Source organism: Pezoporus flaviventris, unplaced genomic scaffold (genome assembly GCF_033815535.1).
Source record: "Pezoporus flaviventris isolate CSIRO_AGI_PZ_B2104156 unplaced genomic scaffold, CSIRO_AGI_Pfla_v1 ptg000002l, whole genome shotgun sequence".
In the NCBI taxonomy this organism is placed as follows: Eukaryota; Metazoa; Chordata; class Aves; order Psittaciformes; family Psittacidae; genus Pezoporus; species Pezoporus flaviventris.
This window is the reverse complement of record NW_026892550.1, coordinates 25111821-25134180: the sequence shown is the minus strand read 5'-3', so window position 1 is coordinate 25134180 and position 22360 is coordinate 25111821. Positions and strand designations below refer to the sequence as shown.

Here is a 22360-nt window from a genome sequence, read left to right as displayed (position 1 = left end):
TGAACGTGGCCCAAGGCCCTTTTTAACATACACACTACCATGGGCGCAGTCTTTGGAGGGAAACGGCATCACGATGGGGAACAGGCCCAGGTTCCCATTAAAAACAGGCTGCCTGGCAACTTGGGGAAAACCCTGTCATGCAGTCACAAATTAATTCACTAAAAGCTCTGAACAGAAGAATACATTTCAGTTCCACCAGATGAAAAGTCCAATGGCACAGGTACATCTCTGGAACTATCTTTAGAGAGAAAGCTAGGACGGAAGAAACCACTGCTGACAGAAGCTAGGGATCGGTTAGCTTCACATCTTGGAGCTAAAAAAGAACTACTGCAAAAAAAACTTGAGGCAAGGAAAAGCAGCTGAAGGAGACCAGTACTGGTATTACTTGATCTTTTGAAAACCATTTTCTTTAGTGCCTTGAGTTCCTTCCAGCAATTACACATTGTAGTGGTTTAACCCTAGCTGGCGACCAAGCGCCATGGACAAACATGTACCATCACAATTACCAGTTAAACACTTACCGAGCCAAGTCACTTCTGCTTAGATTTCCTTCACAGGCAATGAACCTGCTGCAGTCACACAGATCTTCTTGCCTACCAATTAATCCTCGGAAGATTTCTGTACTTTTTGCTCCAGTACTCAGTGATACCTAAAATGCTAATGAGGTAACTAAGAACTTTATTATGAGCAGGTACCGGCTTCATTCCTTCAGTAGGAGTCCACTCGGGAACCAAGGATGAAATCATCTTCTGAAGAAACTGATTCATTTGTCATCAAATTATTCATGAGTTTAAGGGTCAGATTTTGTTTTCAGTTTTTCAAACACAAGCAAAGGTTTTACACATTTCACTGTCCACAATTGTTCCTACTCCAAGTAGACAAGAATGAAACAACAAAACACTACAATCTGCAAAAGTCACAGCATCCCCAGAAATGTAACCAAGATAAAGTGTCACCCAATACAACTCATTCCTTGATTAGACAAGTGTCTGTAACTGTTATACCCTATTCTGCTAGGGTGAGGTGTCCCTGCCCATGGCAGGGAGGTTGGAACTAGATGATCTTAAGGTCCTTTCCAACCCTAACTATTCTATGATTCTGATTTTTCTCTCCTAAACCCCACAGTCTCAATCTCATTTAATTCCTTGGCATCCACTGAATTTAAGGCTGCTGTTCTCAGAAAACAGAATGTGACAAAAAACAACTGTGTTTTTAGAAGCTGTCTAGAAGGAAAGGACTGGGTAATACGAGTGTGATTCCTCATAGGAACAGCTACAGAGCCACCAGGAGTAGAAAACAGAGCAGTATTTCCTCAGCACCAGTGCTCATAACTGGCTTTCAGTATCACTCATTATACACACAAGTTACTTGTGGCCAAAGCAACTTAAAAAATGAAATACATAAAAAAGCAGAGATTTGCTCATTATGGCATGTATGAATCTTCACACACGGTGTTGACAGACCATTCTCCAAGGCCTGTCTGTCACATTTTGGCTGTACCAGCTGCTAGCAAGTTAAGAAATGTAACTCCATAAGCAAGGCAATTTTGTGGATCATGAGAAAAAAAAAAACAGGCTGGCTCAAGTGCTGTCTCATACGCAGCAAAGCTTTGTCATTTGCTACAGTTCAGCAGGCTACCAAAATGTATATTGCAAAATCATCTTCTCATTTTTCCTGACCATGGGGATGGTGCAGTAGTGATGCTGCAGAGGTGATGCTGGCAGTCCACTGCTTGTGAGAAGCTGTGAGAGTTCTCAGCCTCCCTTATGCCATAAAGTTACAGAAAAATAGTTATTTGCTGTCCTAATCAGGTAAACTTGCTTCCTCATCAAGGGATTTTTAACATGGGACAAAGTATTTAATTTTGCTGTCAGAATACTGTTGATGTTCTGTCTCAAACTTACCTTCAGATTTCTGCCTGATCTTGTGCCATTCTTTGCTACTGATCTCTCCACTCCTGGCATCACTTCATGCAAACAAAAACAGCTGCTTCTCATTCATACTAGCTCCTCACTTCATCAGCAGTTGCTCTTGAAGTTAGTATAAAACCTTTTTCTATTTTCTGTGGCTTCCAAGCACTGCTCCTTTTATTTTGCTCCTCTCCATCCACTCTATTTCACCATGCACTTTTGTATACAATAGCTATAGTCCCTCCATTCACCAACTCCCTTTGAGGTTTTATCCACTCCCTTTTCTTTACACTTCAGCTGGTATCAATCCACTGTATCCTGCTCACACCAGTATCTTCCCTAGTTTAGCTGGTTTGGTCACTGAGAATTATCTGGAATACCTACCCCACTATACAACCAGCTGCTGGTAGAGGAGCAGAAGTGTATGCTTTACTTTTCTTTCTCCATGCACAGGAGTTACAGCTGCAGAGAGGAATAACTGCAACTGCTGCTCCAAGGAAGCTGAAACTTCTTCAGCTTCATCAAGAACTTCAGGTAGCAAAACTTATGTTCAGGTAAGACTTGTGTTACTATCACAGGTGACGGTAAATAGACCAAGTCACAGAATAGACCTGATGATAGAGGTGGCTGAGCATATGCTGTATGAATGTGCACATGAACCATGAGGAGGCAGCCAAGAGGATTTTGGTAATACTCTGGGCACACCTCCTTAAAGGGCAAGTGTGCTGATCTCTAGTGTTGACAGGACATAATATACCTCATATAGTGAATCAGTATAGGAAATATTAATGAAGTCTTAAGAGTACATAGAGAACTACAGTAATCAGAATGAAATAAAGCTCTCATTTTCTAACACATATTTATGATACTTGGATAACTATCAAGTTGTTTGCTGTAGGTACAAAGCATTTCATTTGTTCCAGAGTTCACTGGTAACTGGGCTGGAAAACAATCCTTGAATACCAAGAAAAGACATTCGCATCTAACCTACATATAATTAAAATCAGAAACGATTTGAATAATAATATTAAAGTTTTCATGGTAGAGGAGACTATGACTCACTCCCTTACAGATGCAAGAAGCAGGCTACATTCTGAGAACTGAAGAAGGCAATCCCAGCCTTCCCTAACGTGAGCATAATGAAGAACTATGTCTCCAGAATGGGCTCTACATTACAATATTCTAACTGTACTGTAAATGCACTGAACTTTAAATAACATTTTAAGTCAAAAGCCTTAGGAGTGGCAACTCAAATAGTGAAAAATATTAAAAACCCCGATTTCTTATAGTCTCTAACATGTGCTCCTTATTTTCTCGGCCAGCTTTTAAGTCTGTTTCCTATTCAAAATCAGATTTGTAATTCTGCAAGCAATACAAAGTAGTAAAATTAACTAATAGCTCCTTTAAAAACTGTATTTGTGAATATTATGGAGACACAGGCTGTAATTTTCATGTCTTATTGCTAGCAGCTTTTCTACTGTTCTGCTTAGATAATACCACTTCTGCAGTATTAAGTATCTGGTATTAAGATCAGTGCAACAGCTCATTACAAGTCAAATAATTTAAAGTCTTTTAAAAGTAAGGAAACCACAGGTGTTTAAGGTCACAAAGAGACTCTCTGATCAAAATATCACTACATTTGAAAACCCCTGAGACTTGTCTTCTCTACCAGCATTAAATTTGAGTAACTGAAGGGAATTTTCTTTAGCATTTTCTTTTAGAAATCACAGAAGAGTTGGCTGGACGGCACCTCTGGACGTCACCTATTCCACCCCTCCTGCTCAAGCAGGAGCATCTACAGCTGCTTGCCCAGGCCATATCCAGAAGGCTTTTGAGTATCTCTGAAAACGGGGACTCCACCACCTCCCTGCATAACCTGTGCAGTGCTTGGCCACCCTCACTGTCAAAAAGTGTTTCCTGATGTTCAGGGGGAGTCTCCCGAGTTTCACTTTGCACCCATGCCTCTGGTTCTGCCCCTGGGCACTAGTGGAAGGAGCATGGCTCCATCTTCTTCACACCCTCCCTTCAGATATTTATACATATTAGTAAGATTTCCCCCTAGCATCTTCTCAAGGCTCAGCAGTTCCAGGTTTCTCAGCTTTTCTTTGAAGGGAGAGAAGCTCCAGTCCCCCCACCAACTTCATGGCCCTTTGCTGGACTCAAGAGTTTCTCTGGCACTGGGGAGCCCAGAAGAGGACATAGGACTCCAGGTCTGGCTTCAACAGTGCTGAGGAGAGGGGAAGGATCATCTCTCTCAGCCTGCTGGCAAAACTTTGTCTAACACAGGCCAGGATACCATTTGCCTTCTATTGCTGCCTCATCTTCAACTTGGCGTCCACCAGGAATCCCAGCCGCTTTTCTGTCAAGCTTGTTTCCAGCTGGGTGGGTCCCAGCATATGCCAGTGCATGGGGCGAATCCTCTCCAGGTGCAGGTCTTCACACTTCTCAGTTTATGAGGTTCCTGTCAGTCCCTTTCTCCAGCCTGCTGAGGTCCCTCTGGATGGCAGCACGACCCTCCACTGTATCAACCACTCCTCCTGGTTTGGTGCCATCGTCAAACATGCTGAGGGTACCCTCTGCCCCATCATCCAGCTCATCAATGAAGGTGAACAGGACTGGACACAGCATTGAACCCTGGAGTACAGTGCCAGTTACTGCCTCCAATTAGACTTTGCACTGCTGACCACCACCCTCTGGGCCCTGCCATACAGCCACTTTTCAGTCTGCCTCACTGCCTGTTCGTCCAGCCCATACCATCAACAGCTTTCTTATGAGGACCTCACGGGCCAAAAGCCTGTGGCAAGATGTTGTGGGTAACAATCATTATTCTTGAAAAATCCTGAGACATTCCTGCTCAAATTGACTCTTTTTGTTGAAAACTTTTGTAATACAATGCAGTTCTACACCCATACACTCCAGCTGAAATGTACCTTTCTCCAACAAAGTTTTAAATACTGATATTCCTTACTATTAGAAATAAGGATGACAAGATTGTACATAGCAGTTCTCTGCTACTAAATGATAAAGGCTGCCAGCTGAAGTGATGCATGGGATATGAGAATTTCTGAAGTATGAACCATAGAAAAATCTGAAGTCAGTTGCTGAAACCAACACAAATACTGTTTATTTGTGAGATGTCATTTTACATCAACACCAGCAAAAGACCTAAAAATCAACCAGAGGAACTCAAGTTAGGTGGCATTAACAGTATTTCCGTCAGGCTGTGAATTACAGGAGCTTAGCACACCTTATTTATGTAATATCCAAGTAACAAAGCATTCACAGTTACAGGTTAACTGCTGTTCCTGCATCAGCAGTGTCAGTAGGTACTACTTGGTGACAACACATGTACACGTGTACACACACACACACACACACACAGAGAATGGGGGAAATCTTTAAAAATAAAAAAAAAAAAAAAATCAAGCCAAGTTTTGGTCTCAGTTACAGACAACAATGTAGCTGGTGGGTGGATTTTATACACTTTTACAGCAGTATGAAAGGACAGAATATAAGGCCTAGGAAGAGGTATCTTAGCAGTTATACAAGGGCACAAGCTAACCTTTAAAGCTGTGTGTATGAATTCCAGGAGTATTAAACAATTTGTTAGACTTGTGACCAAGGATCAACAGAAATCTGGGAAAACCTGAACACAACCGAAGTCCATTTCTTGCCCTCCAATAAAGTAATTTGGGAACATTTACCAAGTAGCAATGAGCTGTAACTAACTTGGATTGTGTGAGCACATTTGTGATGAAATAAAATGCATGTATTTGAGGTAAGATGGAAGACATCTCCAGTCCTCTACTAACGCTAGAAAAGGCTACACAAAGGTAACCCAAATATTTATTGTAGCTTAAAGACAACCTTGAACTGAAAACTCAAGCACACAAAGGACTCCACTAAATTCCATCCTCTTCAGCTTGTTTTCCTTGAAAAGGATGAAGAGTGAAAAAAGAGTCACACAGAACTTTGTTAATATTTAATATTATTTTCCTGTAGAATGAAACTGAATTCGTGGAATGTTCCAGTTACTAATACTCACAGAATCATTTAGGTTGGAAAAGACCTTAAAGACCATCAAGTCCAAAGAGCTCCAAATGTTTGTCATCTATCAACTTAAAGACTGTCCACTGCTATAGTCTCTGGATGCTGTTTTCCTTCCACTAACTGGCTTTCCACTTGTATCTCCCAAATACCAAGTGTGAATTGCACAGAGATTATCAAGATTCTGCTATAAGGATAGTAGTAATACACCAGACAGATTAGCGCAAGACCCCTGACACTTCTTTCAGAATGACCTCTAAGTGTCTTGTCCAAGAAGTCAGCATATTCTATATATTACCTTTCAAGAGGGGAAAAAAAAAACCCCAAACAAAACCCTGTATTAACTGTATCATGACATAACAAACCAAACAGCAGACACCATGCTTGTATTAACTACAAGGTAAACCCAGTGGCTTAGTTACATTTTCACAGTATTTAAAAATGAGAATGATTTTCTCCAAAATACATGAGCTGGCAATATCAGGTTTCTCTACTTATCAGTGTATCTAGCACAAACAGAAGGATGGATAGCACAGGAAAGTTATCAAGCCATATGGGTCCGTTTTAGTATATTTGTTCCCTATAAATGTCAGTAAAGCCATCTACAAGCTCCAACTGAATCTGTGGCTGATTATATGAAGATGCATGTTTATAAACCAGCTGAAGACTACGGATTCATCCTGCTTGCAAGTGGAAGAAAAAAATTTGCAGCACCTGATTAATTTCCAAACACATTCATCCTTTCCATTACTCCTGATTGCTTTTACACAAAGAAAACTCAGTTTGTTACCTTATACAACATGAGTGCTTTCTGAGGTTTCCTCTCCTGTTTCATTTGCTCTTATTTACATTTTGTATTCTGCTAAACATTAGCAAAACTTGGAAAAGGAGCACCTGATTAAGCTGAACAGATTTCTGTTGACCCTCTTAGATGAAAGTTGTAACAGTAATAGATTAGAAGTGTCTTTGGCTCTTGCTTCCATTATTGGAAACCAAATTATGTGTGACATACAAAACCTTTTATGCACATCTTGTATTTGTTGCAGGATACATGCCAATTTGTGCTAAACTGTTTTCTAGAGTCAGTAACTAGCTTAACACTTAGGAACAATTACAGTATTTCACTTAAAATTTTAGCAACCACAATCTAGCCTAATGTTAAAAGTTATATTGCTTCTAAGTTCATTCTTTTCAGAACTAAACCAGCAGCTCCACTGATTATTTAAGGTTATACTACAGTAATATATACATTTACATCAGAAGTCTTAATAAAACTTATGTTTTTTAGTAAGAGGCATATTGTAAACATTAAATACCACACTCCACTGAATTAATTTCTTGTGCAAACTGGCATTAAACATGGAATTAAGGTTATGCGTATTAGTACATAAGAAGTACATATAAGTACATAAGAAAGCAATGACTATGTATGTTTTAGTACTATTAACTTCAAATAGCACTATTTAGAAATCCAAACATGACTATTTCACAGGGAAAGGTAGTCTCGTCTTCTCAGCATCATGAAATTCTAGGGGTTTGTATATGCACATATATTGTCTATTTATGTATATACAAATATACATAAACACAAACAATTTGTCTTTGGCAGCTGAGTTTGACAAACAAATATCAACAACAGCAAACAGATTTGAACACAACTGACCACCTGTAGCACCACAATTACAACCTCCTGGTCCAGGGTAGCAAACTAATGTTTAAGCACCACATTTAGCTTTTGCTAAACTAGGCTTAATCTTGAAAGTAGTCAAGTTAAGGACGGTTGTTCCTGACTTCAATGATGGCAGAACAGGACCTTCAATACAGCTGAAAATTTCACATTCAACATAAAACATTTTCCCTCTCCCCCAGATTGCATTCTAGAGCAGTATCAAAACTGCCAATACCTTGTAAAATATTTCTACAGAAAAGTAATGTTATTCTTCATTCCAAAACATAGATTGGCTATTTCTTGTTAAATGCTCTGTGAATCAATATGGAACATTTTAATAAATCGTAAGGGTTCAAAGTTTAATAGCACCGGATACTTTGAGGACCTATTTATAAAAATCAGCACATTACTTAAAGAAGAATAAGGCAAAGACAACGTGACAAAATTATGGAAACAAAACGTAATTCCATTCACTCATTTTCCCTAAATTAAACACTAGAATGGCCCGATACAGATAAAGAATGAGTGAAATAGGAAGTGGTCCCTACTAAAAAGCACTGCCATTTAATGCTGGTGTTTAACATGCCCGTTGCCTGCAATGGACATTCTGGGAATTCCAATCCCCAGCATGAAAGAAAAGGTAATGTTTTGACTATTCGGTATCATATTTCCAATTACCTAGAAACACGAAGTTAGAGACCTTGGCAAAGATTACAAACAAAAACCCATCCAAGCTAACAAAAAACACCCCAAAACAAAAAAAAAAAAAAAACCACCCCAAATCTGTATTATCTATGTGCTAGGGCTGAGCAGACTTTATTCCCCAAAACAATAATTTTACCTACAACTTCCAGTTTCACAAGATCACAACTTAAACCAAACACTCTTGGTACACCAAAAATTAAGAGGAGTATGCCAAAGGCAATTTACAAAAGTCTAAAACCCATTTTTAAAAGGTACTTTAATTTGTTCATTGGTACCTGTAATGACTACTGCAGTTTTAACATTAAAAAGTCAGTACTTTTTTCTTCAAATGGAAATCATTTGTGGCATGTACAACTATTACAGTGGTTTGATATTTGTATGTGTATACAGAGAATTTTAAGACATCAATGTTTCATTCCTGTTAAGCAATAGGTCAGGTTTGGCGAATTCTGGTGAAGAAAGTCACAGCATGTCTTCTCCTCCCAGAAACTGGCATCTCAAATAGTAACATTAAAATTGACAACAGTTCTTCACATAACTCTGTCCAAGCAGTCTGTTCATTTCATTTTCTGAAATGCTACATTTGAGACCAAAAGAAAAACAAAACAGCTAAAGTTTCAGCAAACATGTAAGTGATGACTAGAAATATGCCACAAAATTATTTTTACAATACATTTCTGCAGAAATAATCCCTAGCTGAAGGTTTTTTTTATACACATATACAAAATTTAGACAGCAATATACACATAATCACAGTGAAGACGCTGGCAAGTTCACCAATTTGTAGTGTAAATACAAAATGCAAAGCAGCCTTCAAAGAGAACAATGCTACACAGCAAGCATAGCTAGCTTGTTAAATAGCAAACATCGAAAGTTCCCTGCAAAAGGGATGCAGTGCAAGAAAAGCAGCATGCACTTTGATACAAATAGCAGTTTATGGCTAATGGTTGACATAACTGTGGTAACAGTGACTCTTGAGTGGCTGTGCATAGTTAAACTCCTATGTCATCTGTTTTCCTTTATACCACTCCACAAACTCATCCAACAACACTGGCCCTGTAGAGAGATCAAATAACTGTATTTTACAAAATTTTGTAAAAGGACACTGAATCATTAAGCTCAGAGAAATAAACTATTTTAGAATACCAACATATGGTAGTACTTACAGGCTCCATCTTCATCATAGTTACTGAGGTCAAGGTTAATTGTTCTGCTGAATTCAAGAACGTTACACCATTGGTCCTTATTGATAACTTTGTATTTTGATTGCTGCTTGAGGCAAGAAACAGAAGTTACTAAAATATATTTTCAACTCCCTCAAAATCAGGTTCTCTTACTTAAAGAAAATTTAAACCTCATGCTGAATTACTTTAATCTGTATGCCTTCTAAAACTGGACAGGATTAAAGAAACCACTAACCAGCCAAGCCAGTGTTGAATAGTTCACGTTTTTGATTAAGACATCTTTTAGTGGACAAATATACAGCAATAAAAACAAATCAAAGACATTCTATACTTTGTCCTGCATTAAATAAATCTTAACAGCATATGGATTTGGGGAAAAGGAAGAAAGGAAGATAACCAGTTACAAGTACTGCTTTGGGGATCAGTATATTCTACATCAGAACAACTAAAAAAATCTTAGTTGTTCATTCTATCTCTAGTTAAAGTATCAGAGAAAACAGATAAAAAAAAAAGTGACTCTGTTCCAAACTCCGTACCTCTAGAAACTGGTGAAATACTGGAAAAAGGGACCACGTTTTTCCTAAAAGAAGGCCCAACATACACTTGGCAGTATTGATATCTAGGCTGCGCTGGTCCTTTTCCTGCATAAAAAGGTCAAAACCAAGAAAATAACATAATTTCAGGATTTTTCACTTCCTGCACATATATATGAAATAAATTGACAAATGAATAATAAATAGCAGTATCTAGCAGAGGTTTTTCAGAAATCACAACTTCTTAGTAAAATTTCCTTCCCCATAGCTAATAGCTTTCTATTCAGAGATGCTGCTTGATACAGGCTTTCCCAAAAAACCTGTCACCATTATTGCCGATGAGGCATACACTCCTGTTCGTAACTTCAGACACTGTCAGAAAGCAATGGCCATTACATCCATACCCATGTTTGCACATGTCTCTGCATATCCATGTCTCTTAAAAAAGTATCACTGCACATATTTCCTGCAGAATTATTACAGCTACTGTAATAATAATAACTGTCAGAAAATAGTCAAGTAGCTACCAAGTAACAGAAACCATGCAAGAGTGAGCCAAGGAGGTTCTTTGTTCTGTTATTCTACTGATTACATGGAATTCAGATTAAATATCGAATGTGCAAAGGGAACAAAACACACTAGCACACGGAGACCCAATTTTAGTTCAACGCAGTAGTAGTGTATTAGGCTTAGGGGATGATTTTTTTGTTTCTGATAAGTTAAGAAAGTATCACCTGTACCCAACAGATCTGTTACATCTCATTAGTGGGAAAGTTAATATATCTGGTAACACAACTGTATATATTACAGAAGACACATCTTTATTGAAAACTATCTTGAAACAGGCAGAACTGCCTTCTGTATGAAAGATGTGGTAAAGTGAGATTCCAGTTCCTGAAGAACAGCTGAATGCCTTAGCCACAAGGTTATCTTCTCTTCTTGAAACCCATTTCATATAAAATAAACTTTAACTCTAAAATTCTGTAGACCAAATTTTATGTGGGTTTGTTTAGGAAGGAAAGTGTCCATTAAAAAAAAAAAAAAAAGAGTCCAGCAGCTCTGAAAACATCAGAAACTGGGTTTAGTGACCAAATGTAAACCAAAAGGGACTTCACTCATTCTGATTTAGAGGAAAACAGTAAATTCCCGTATGAACAAAGCTTTTCAATTGGTAATAAAATCAAAAAAACACACCTGCAAAGGCATTTTGTATTAATACGATACAAATCTTTCACTTATTTCCAATACCAAAAAAGTTCTAAAAACTAATCCTCTTTCCAAAGCCCATTTACACCTGTCACAAACACCTTTAGGCAGAAATGATACTGCTATAAGAATACATTTTACTTTCCATACTGTTTATACTCTGAATTCTTCCCACACACTTAAGTGTTAATGAAATCAGGCTCTGTTCCTTGTACTTTGGCTGTTTTTACATGCCTTGTATTGTAAAGTTCCTACATTCTCTCTCTGACTACTGTTCAGAACAGATTATTCAGATAAGCCCTTTGTACCCACCTCCAACTGCCTAATGGCGCATCTGCTGTAACAGATGCTTCAATTGCATTTCCAGATACTTACATTAACTTTCTTGGATACAGTGGGAAATAATACATTGACAAACTGTGATAAATGTTAGTATTTGTTTTACACTGAAGATAGACAGCCTGAGATTTCTCCCCCCCCACATTTCAGGTAAAAGAGCTGTTTAAGCCATGAAATACATGAATCTGTAAGTTCTCAAACTTGGGAATGACAATAGCAAACAGGAAGCGAGGAGTGTATTTGTGCTTAATACCAACATATGGCATTTTAAATTATTTCCTCAAATCCCTGCTGACTTAAATCATTCATGCTGCACAAAACCTTGATGATATTTATTCTTATTGACAAAGTAACTCTACCAAATCACAACAGATGCTTTCAAAAATTTTCTCTTAAAACTTCAAAAGTTTATACAAGTGCTTTTTGCCATAGAGTACTTCCCTAGAATTATTACTCTTAGGATAGAAATTATACAATCTTCTGAATCAAAACCCAAAAATGTTCACATCAGCTTTCTGCTACCAACTACTTCAATTATTCTGATAAAAATGAGATTTATCTGCTACATCTACATAAATATATCAGCCTTTGTCAGCCTTCATCTCTATTATCACTGGACGCCACTCTCCTTTAGACTTCCACTGGCTCCACAGTATTAAAAGTTTGATAATTCTACTAATCCAATATTGTTTTGACAATTCCCCTGTTGATATGCCTTTGACTTGCAGTTCTATAACCTGGGGTTTTTTTGGCCACAAATGATGTCACAGCACCTGTGTCACAATGTTTAAATTCTTTTTCAAGACATCTGTTTAGTATCTCTTGAATAAACCTCACCCACTATCCTCTTCTTAAGTTTCTGCACTTTCTTTTGACAGGCCATTAGCTGATTCAGATTTGCTACCTGTTCAAAATATTCCATCAGTATCTTCCTTGAAAATGTTATTTCTTGCCTTTGCATTTTATGTTGACCAAAACTGGCAGAATCAATCTTCACACAGCAAAGGAGTAATTAAGATGTTCATAAAACTTTTTTTGTTCTCTCATACAAACTAACACCATGCATTTTGACATACTCAGCTGTAGGTTTCTTCGGTTAAAAGTGAACTACTGTGAATCTCTGCAAGCTAACATGTAGAAAGCACTGATGTACCACAAACCTGAGTTGCCTATGACAGAAATTGAACTGAGAGCAATTCTGATAGGCAAGTCTTTCTTATTCTTTTTCTCATGTTACTTCTTTTTTCCTGCAAATTTTCTTGGTGCATTTGGTTCTCCTCCACTGAAATCTTAGCTTCAGTTTTGCCTGTGATTGTGTTTATGTTAAATCATCTGTACATCACATTACATCACATTAGCAAGATAAATGTCCAAATTCCACGTCAAAACGTTAATTTAGAAAATTAAAGTTATTTTATTGCTCCCTTTAAGTAGGAATAGTCCTATGTATATTATGGGTTCCAATACCAGGTACAGTTTTATGGATACATATTTTACAAAAGGAAGACTGCTCTCAGTATATTGTTTAACAAATACTGAGAACACCATTAATGACCTTCCAACAGTCATCCAATATACAACAGAATAGGGCCTAAATTACTTCCTTGGAGTTACACAATAGCTTGAAGCAGAGACGTAACAAATAATGTCAAAACACTAAACCACTGAACTTCGAGCATCCTATATACTTTTCCAGTTCTAGCATTTTACATTTACTTTTTTAGAATATGAACAGATCCATTTGTTAGAAGCAATCTAGAGTGGTTTCTTAACAGAAACATACTTAGAAATATACAGTCTTCCAATCATTACTTATGAATGTAAAGTTTTAATTTCAGATGCTGGTCCTCTCCATTACTTACCCGTGCAAAGTCAAATGCATATCTATAAATAAGTTTAAAATTGGTAGGTTCATTTAATAAAGATCTCAAGTAATCCAGAGAATTTCTCAATTTTTCTGTAGTATCACATCTATAAAAAAAGCACAAAGTGAACTTAAGAGTCTGCATTCTCACACAAATGTCCGATGGTTTAGAAAAGCATCTCTAACAGGTATCCCCATCAATCTGTTCAAAATACATCACTTTGTACAAAGGCATGTTTATGAGTTTGTCTGCATAAAATGCCTTGATTAAACCCATAGTATGAAACGAATTTAGGTAAAATAGAAAAGTCTGACACTGGTATTCTGATAAAAAATTGTCTGGCCTTGTGGAAAATGCACTCTCCAGAGGATTAAACTAAGACATTGTCTATACATGGCAAATAACCAGCAAACCACAGCAGTGAAACGATTCTTTGCTGAAACTATAAAAATTCTCACACAGTTTTAGTGATTCTGTTCTGGAAGGCAAGTCAAAACACAGTTCTTTCTCCAGCTCTCTGTGAATTACATGATTATTCAATTGCATTTGTTAATTATGCCACAAAGATAAGCTCTCAACTACAGAAAGCAAATCTTAGAAAGAATATGACAATGAAGAATCACAGACAGGTTTTGTATTATTTGGCATTTTGAACCACGCATGCTCTAACAACATGCCAATATCTAATAGATAGGTCCAATCCAGTGACAAAGACAGATATCTCTGGGGACAAAACCAGTGTTGAACCTCATGACATTTCTGTTTTCTTGAGACTGCAGACATTTTAATCCAACTGTATTTAAATGAGTAGCTGTCAGGTTTCAAGTTTTCTCTAGGTGGCTGTATCACCATTAATGGGACCAAAAAAGTATGGCTTTCACTCCACAGCAGAGCTGTCCACTTTAAGCGTTATGAGTCAAAATATCAAAGCCTGTTTTTTCTAAGAACTGGGTTTTACTATAACAAGTGTACGAGGTTTTCCAAAGCACTTACTGTAGTGACGTCATTCCTTTTAACCATTCTTGTAATGTAAAGTAGCCCATGTTTTGTGCATCCAACTTCCATGCTAGTACAAGCATAACTACCTGAAAAGAATTAACAAAAAGATGCACACATTATTCAAGTAACTGTTTAGTAGGCTACTAACGCTTTACTCATCTAAATGGGATGTTCAGATCCTTGCTGCACTATTTTAAAAGTTAAAAAAACCTGAAAATGACAAACCTGTACATAATCCAAGGACAAGATTAAGTGTAAAGACACACTGAACATCCACCCAAATTACAAGTAGCCACCCTGCTTTAAAGCAGCATGTACAGCCAACTAGTGAGCGGCACGGAAGATGAGTAGGTGCAAAAGCTACAGAAACGATTTTCCAAAACGGTTACAAAAGTTAAGTACCAACGTGCTGACAAGTTACATTTGACATTTGTTGCACTCTCCTCTAGATGAACATCAGTTGCAATCCATGAGCTCTATGAAATCCAATTATTGAAAGCTAATCGTGATCCCACCTGAAACCAGCTATTCCATCCAGCCTACCTAATTGCGCAGGTCTGAACATGCAGTTTAATTCTAGTAGATGTTAAGTAAAGCTAGATTAACTAACATTAACATACTCAAAGCAGAGGCTGATAAAAAAAAACTTCAGTTTTGCCCAAAAGGAACCAGAGTCCTTTTCACACCTAACAAGGACGACTGAAGCCATAAAGAATTCAGATAAAGTGACTACAGTCTTACTCAGGAACTCAAGAAACCACTTGTGATAAACACAGGGAAAAACTTTCAGGACAATTTGCGCTGCAGACTAGAAGAAGAAAAAAATCAAGTAATTTAAATTTGCAACTCAGCCATTAACTAGCTGTTAATACAGCTCTACATGGATTTTAATGCAAAATCAGAACACCTACTTATATACCCAAATGTCTGCATAAATATCAAGGGGTTACTGGATTAATAAACTTCACAATTAGGTAATCACATTTCCAGTAAATCTCTCAAAGCCACAATTCTCATTTTACTTAGAGATGACAATTTATGAAACCTGTAAAAGACAGGCCTAGGGTATACATTTTAAAAGCAAAGATTAAGCACTAGGAAAAAGCCTGCAAAAGGCACTATTCATTTCTAAATTTTTTTTACTTACATATACATATATGTATGCATGGCGGCGTATGCATGTATGTTGTCACAGGTATCCCTTATTCGTCTTTTAAATGGCATAAAGGGAGTGCTAATACTGCTCACAGTTTTCGAAATCTGCTCTCCAAGAAAACCCAAATAAAACACTACTTTACAGTTTTGTACCTGCTACATTAAATCTCCTGTGTCTTCTCGTTGTTTCTGAAAAGACAGCCAGCAGCCTTTAAACTTTTATTTTAAAGAACCTCTCAAATCTCTTTTTTGGAATTGTGGGAAAGTGAAAGAAGAGGTGGCAACATAGACTAATTGAGATTTTACAGGTTGACAGTTTGGGGTTTAATATAAAAGCAACTTGTTTCCAAATGCGCACATAAACCTCCGTGGTTTATATTTCTTTATTAAAAAACAAACAAACAAACAAAAAAACACAACAAAAAAAAACAACCAAAAAAAAAACAACCCCACCAACCAACCAAAAAACCCACAAAAAAAAAAACACCATCAAAACAATTCCAGGTGTTATTTTAATTCTTGACGGAAAATAAGAGATACAAGACCTTCTCATGTGCATCATAACAGATCAGGCAGCTTTTTAATGGACTCTGAACTTACATTTTCTGGTTCAACTCCAATGTCTTCACAAAATTTCTCCATACCTTCTGGCCCTACAATATCATCAGTGCCTGCAAACGTAATACATTTTATTTATCTCTGAAAATTAAAGCAGTCCTACACCTTTAGAGCACAAGAGAACTGAAATCACACAGTACAACCTCAACTTCTGTACAGTTTGGGGTTTTTTGTTTTGACACACAATAAGTATTTCCACACTTACTATCAGATCTGGATACACTTAAATCTTTATCTCACCTTTGGAAACAGAGACAGAAAAAACGTAAAACTACTTTTATTTCCTGACAATATCCTTTATTCTACCCATCTACTGAGATAATCTTGCAAGAGTAAATTAATAAGACCTTTAAGAATGCACTTAGGACTAGCAAAACATCCACCTAATAATACCATGGTTAAATGGGTGGACAGTGGTTAGCAAAACTCCTTTCTTGGCTTGAACCTCTAATGTTACCACAAGATCATATCACATAAAAACATGATACATAGCTATACAGGATATAAGACATTATCATTCTCAGAATCTCCTTCCTTACTGTCTCAAATAATATCTACATAGCATTTTCTAAAAAAAAAAAAAAAAAGCCGAAAATAAAAGTCTTGTGCTCCTGTTTGTTCACATTACTATGTCATGGCCACACATTATCTGAATTTTAGTAACTGCATAACTGCAGGGGAAAAGAAGACATGAATTACAGCTATTTCTTTGCCAACTTAGATGGGGGAAAAAGAAGACGAAAAATATAGATGCTGTTTAAATGCACTATTATTAAAACATGCTGTTAAAAGAAGATATTTGTAATCTCTGTAATACTCTTGAAAAAATTATATAGGCATTAAGAACTGCATTGTGCAATTTATTTTTTTTAAGTAGATTTTAAGTATCTGGAGTATTTTCTTAGAGTTCTTTATTATGTTTAAAAGGACTCATTCAGGGAAAACAAAACCCAGAACATTAAAGGCTGAAATGCCTACTTTTATCCGATATAAAGATCACAAGGTGCAAGAAAGAGATCTGGTTTATTATCAGGTGACCTACTATTCTAAAATAACAAGGTTTAATTATATCTTTTCCCATTTTCTCATGATATCCTCTCATAGTTCTGAGTGTAAACAATAGTTTTTAGAAAGGCTCATTCTGTAATGTAAAAACACACACTAGGGAAAAAACCACCAAACAAATGCAGTGTCAACTCTCTGCATATATAAAGGAGAAGACTTATGAAGCAAGAACACCAAATAGATTGTTCTTTGAAAATTAATTTTTAGAATGTTACTCAATACTGTAAACAGAATCATACTCTCCACTTTTCTCTGTTTTATCTTGGTGTATGCATCCAATGGAAAACCAAAAGTTCTTTCATACACAGCCTTACTTTCATCCCTTCCTTCCATGAAAGCCTTGACAAAAATGAGTTATCCCTGTTGCTAGAGTAAAAAAATAAATCAAGCTGGTCAGAAAGGCAGAGAACCTAAAAGGTTAGGTTTGGCTTGAATTTGAATGAATCTCCTCTCACAGACTGCCACAGACAAGTGAGATATCAAAGTATTTGATTTAGTTTATGTAATTTTATTAGAAGAAAGATATTATTACATCAAATTGTCACTGTTCATTATGCATAAGAAGCAGATAAAACAGAACAAGCTCTGAGAAAAGGTATCCAAGACAACATCATAAAACTGCAAGATAACCTTATTTTGTCAATCACCTATTTCATTTCCTTTTGGTTTTTAGAGTCATGAGATCATGTTTTCCCATACTTTAAGTTCTCCCTTTCAGAAAATCACATGTAAAAAAATGAATACAACCACCAACTTCAGTATTAACGGGCCATCTTTTGTGACTTCAGATCATAATTAACAACCCTAGAAGTAATGCCTGAAGAAAGTTCTCATACAGAAGGGCAAAAAAATACTTCAGTCTACCTTTCCTATACCTTGTGATATAAAACTATATAAAGACAAGACCAGTATGGGATACTTGAATTTATACACTACTTTGCTTGAAATCATATGCACAGCACTTAGCAGAAAAACAAAATAATGTTTCTACCTATCCCAACTTTAATTAAAAGAAAAAAAAAGAAAAGAAAAAGACACACTTGTGAAGCATAATTCTGTACTATTCAGCACTAACATGGCAGATAACAGGACTTCTAAAGAAGTAGAGGTAACACCACTTTGGAAAGAGGTACATATTTAGCTATAGATTTGAATAGTAAAGTATATATGTTCCAAAATACTTTCAGTTACACATCTTCTCCATTCTTTTTCTAGAATAAAGATAAAACTGCCCCTGGAACCCTTCAAGTTCACACTACACAGAACATAAGAAAAGCTTCTTTAAGACTTTCACAAAAAAGCCTCTACAGTCATTCTTGGAAAAGGTCAGTTAATGCAACTTTCTTATTCCAATATAGATTGAATTGCTAGTAAGAAGAAATTCGCATTTCACCCTTACCTGCATATTCATAAAACCATTCTAAGCACCTCTTACTTGAAAAGACTTCTTCCTCTGCTTTTATTCGAGACGAATCATATTTTCTATACATACTTCAAAAATAAAAGAGAAACAAGTAATTAATTCATCACTTTTTTAGAAGCAATATTTATTCAGACACTATAAGCAGCAGTGTTAACTCATGAACAGTTTACCCAACATTCTGTCCTCATATGCAGTCACTTGGGATACTGCTTAACAGAACAAGAACCACTGAACCTAAATGCTATGTTTGCTCAGTCTGTCACACTTCAACTGATTCATAACTATTATCCATGCACATGAACTTTCCTTACAACAAATACAGACTAGCTCAAATTCAAACCCAAACTGTTTTGCATAAGTTCAAGTAAGACTTGTGCACACTAGCAGTGACTACAATCAACTGATGGGCTGCAACCTAGCTGGGCGTCTAAACCCACAGTAACTGCAAGTCACAGTGAACACATATACTTCATATACTTTGAATTATCTACTAAGGAGAATGACACATACTCTTCTTGCCTCCTCAAAAAAAATCCTCTAGAAGGTATGAAGACCAAAATAGACACAACCCACACATACATTATTCTAAAGCCTGTAAGTTGGTAACACAAAAGAACTACAGAGAACAGGATACAGGTCCTTACTGACAGTAACTCAAGGAACCTCATTCATCATGGGGTGAAAAGTTATCTGAAAAGCTAGATCCATAATGTTCCTCCCCCCCCCCCCCCCCCAAGGAGGCAAAGTTACGCTCTGCTTTGACAAGAAGCATAAAGAATTTTAACTACATTCAGGAAACAACACTGAAGTACCAATCTCCTGACTTCAGCATCTGCAACACCTAAAGCCCAGAAGGCACAGCAGAAGCTGATGAGTTACTCCACCCTGTTTAGACTTCTCTGAACCAGAGACACTATCATTTGTGTTAGAGGCAAAAGACTCAGCAGTCTAACTAGCTGTTCACTGCTGCACATGCATTCTCTGATCCATTTCCACCACTCTGCAGTAGTCTGTGCTCATACCGGCTGAAAAGAGTCAAGCAACAAATGGCTTAGATTAGGGGAGGTAGCCAAGAATGACTCTGTGATTGTTCCAAGCATGCAGCCCTTCCTCTTACCGTCCTGCTGGGGGAGAACAAAACAGCAGCTAACTGCTTCAAGGAGTTTGGAAACAACCTGGTGAAATTAATTTGGAGTTGATTTCATCACCACTTTCCTCTAGAAAGACATGTAAAAGATGTGTATACTTAGGAGATTAGAGTACACTGGATCCCACTATCCTCCACCTACCCTACAAGCTAGGAGGAACTGTAGCTAGACATTAATGGCATATAGATCATTACAGTGACTCAAAGAACTGCTTTGTGTTTATTGTCATAGCTATTTTAAACCAACTATCAGAAAAATAATCCTGGTCAGAACAAAATGATAAATTGCTAATTGAAAGACAAATATAAATTATGCTCTTCAGACATTTCAAGATGGAAAGAAAAAGTAACACTGTTCTGAAACACACTGATCTGCAACTAACTGCAACACTGCAGAAAAATGCCAGTCACACGTGTCCCAAACATATACATTCACATAACCACCATCTGTATGTCTGATTTTTGATTTGGATTGGTTCTTTTTGTTTTGGGGATTTTTGGAGGGGTTGGGGTTTGTTTCTTTTCTTCTTTTTTTTAAATTTTCATTTTTAAAACAGCTTAAAAAGTTTTTTCTCTTTGAATTACCTACTTTGTGCAAGCTTTACTGCAGTTGCAAATGAACAGGCTGACAGCACTGCCCAGTAAGTAAATGAAGCCAGAAGGTAGAAGTCAAGAGTTGGAACAATTTATTTTGTTCCAGATCTGATAACTTGACATTCTCATACTTGCAGAATGACCTGTGATTTTGAAAGACCTACCCAATATTTTTTAGGCTAATTTGAATTCAGAGAAATTAAAAAAAATGTCTTGAGACAAAGAAAGGAAGCATTCTGCCACTTTGGCAGAAGTCTAATTATTCAGTATCCCTTTTTTTTTTGTAGCAAACAAACGTGACAAACACAACTGAAATACCAAATTGGAAATTGACTGTATCAGGAGCTAGCCAACATCTTTATTCTATTCTTTTTATTCAAGAATTCTCTAAGAGCACTGCTGGGACCTAGGACATGCAAAGCTAATGTGGTTCTCAAAGACAGACATTCATCACAAGACTCTCTTTGTTCTTACAAAGGGAAGATAACCAAGTGCCTTGCCCTGCTTGTTCATGGAACCCATTGGCACACTCACTGTCAGTATGTGAACAGTGCGTTTGGGAAGGAACCTTCAAGAAAAATTTACTAACAGAGCTCTAGGTCACCCAGGTATATCAGAAAAAGGATTCCTGCATCTACATACACCAGAGCTAAACACTGTAGCCTGAACCAAGACACCAATGACAGGAGCACGCATAAGAAGACTGGTGAATGACAACAGAAAAAACAACACCCTTTTTATATATTCACTGCATCTACACATAGTGAGTTTTCATAGGACTAATATTGTGCTTAAGGCTAAGGTCATTGTTTTGGAACTGCAGGAAACAACTTTCATTAGGAAGTCTATGTGACTAACATACAGCCAAATAACTCCAAGCAAAACACTCTGGCCTCGAACTTATCATTGTTCAAAAAAACCTCAGTAACTGACCAACAGAGTTTGATTTTGAGAAACCAGAACTGATCACAGAACTTCCAACCTTGCCAACAGAGAAATTACTTCACAAATTCAAGAAATAAAATCAGACCAAATGTAATTTTGAGCTATCCTAGTCTCTGCTACAAGCGAATTAGCCAAACAATTAGAAGAGCAGATGACACCATATCATGCATTGTGCACAGCCAGAAACATAAAACCATGCAACAAAAATCGATGGATGAATCTCAAATGCCTTTTGCTCAACATAAAGAAACTAAAAGCAGATCACAGTCTGCAAGACAAGGATCATTGGAAAAGGAATATAACAGAAATGAGCGACACCAATGCAGACCCACTATTAGTGATCTCTCATACAAAAGATGAAACCTGTTCTCTCCCTGCTGACTCCGAATGCCAAATGTGTTTCTCTTTCCCAGTCTAGCCAAACCAGCTAGTTCTATTATCAAGAGACTCCTAATTCCTGAAGCGCTTGGTGAAGCGAGATAAGCAAGGAGTAGACAAGTATCTGACATTACAGCCTAGGACACCTTGGTCCAATTATCACAGCAAGCCCAACCTGCCAGCAAAGGGTAAAGGTAATTCCAAAGACTGTGTCCTCTGAACTATCATTAACACAGATGTGATTGTCTCAAGATCAGTGCATACAGAGGAGAAAACCACAAACTGCCAGAGACATCTGGCATTTATTTTATATCCTTGAGTATTTCTCTTATCTTTGGAACTTCCCCGTACATAGTGCAAGATGATGTGCCTTGTCTTTGTGCTAAGGACAGTGTCTCTCGCTACGCAAATACAAACTGCCAGAGCGCAGACGGTAGATATCTGAGTACTCTGGGAGCACCAAACATCTACCAAGCAGATCTGAGTTTCAAACTGCAAGTCCTCAACGGTTCACAGCTTCCTCAAGATGAACAGCCCCAGTACCCTCAAACAGATGCACAATCATTATGCTGACCATG

At 37.2% G+C, this 22360-nt stretch overlaps 2 protein-coding genes across 23 annotated transcripts in view; both read right to left on the bottom strand.

Annotated features, from left to right (window-relative positions):
- Positions 1-22360, bottom strand: part of SPATA18 (spermatogenesis associated 18) — an 84826-nt gene that overhangs the window by 38518 nt on the left and 23948 nt on the right. The gene's annotated exons all lie outside the window — the stretch shown is intronic.
- DCUN1D4 (defective in cullin neddylation 1 domain containing 4) overlaps positions 8571-22360 on the bottom strand; it is a 37922-nt gene continuing 24132 nt past the window's right edge. For 15 of the 22 annotated variants that reach the window (XM_061472388.1, XM_061472396.1, XM_061472478.1 and 12 more), the window contains 7 exons: positions 18695-18786; positions 16213-16283; positions 14452-14543; positions 13456-13564; positions 10052-10156; positions 9498-9600; positions 8571-9387 (listed from right to left, as the gene is read on the bottom strand). In XM_061472388.1, the coding sequence (XP_061328372.1) occupies positions 9332-9387; positions 9498-9600; positions 10052-10156; positions 13456-13564; positions 14452-14543; positions 16213-16283; positions 18695-18786 (628 nt within the window). In that variant the 3' untranslated portion in view covers positions 8571-9331. Of the gene's footprint in view, positions 9388-9497; positions 9601-10051; positions 10157-13450; positions 13565-14451; positions 14544-16212; positions 16284-18694; positions 18787-22360 lie in introns of those variants that run through there. The other 7 variants (XM_061472415.1, XM_061472549.1, XM_061472555.1 and 4 more) reach the window with 3 other exon arrangements.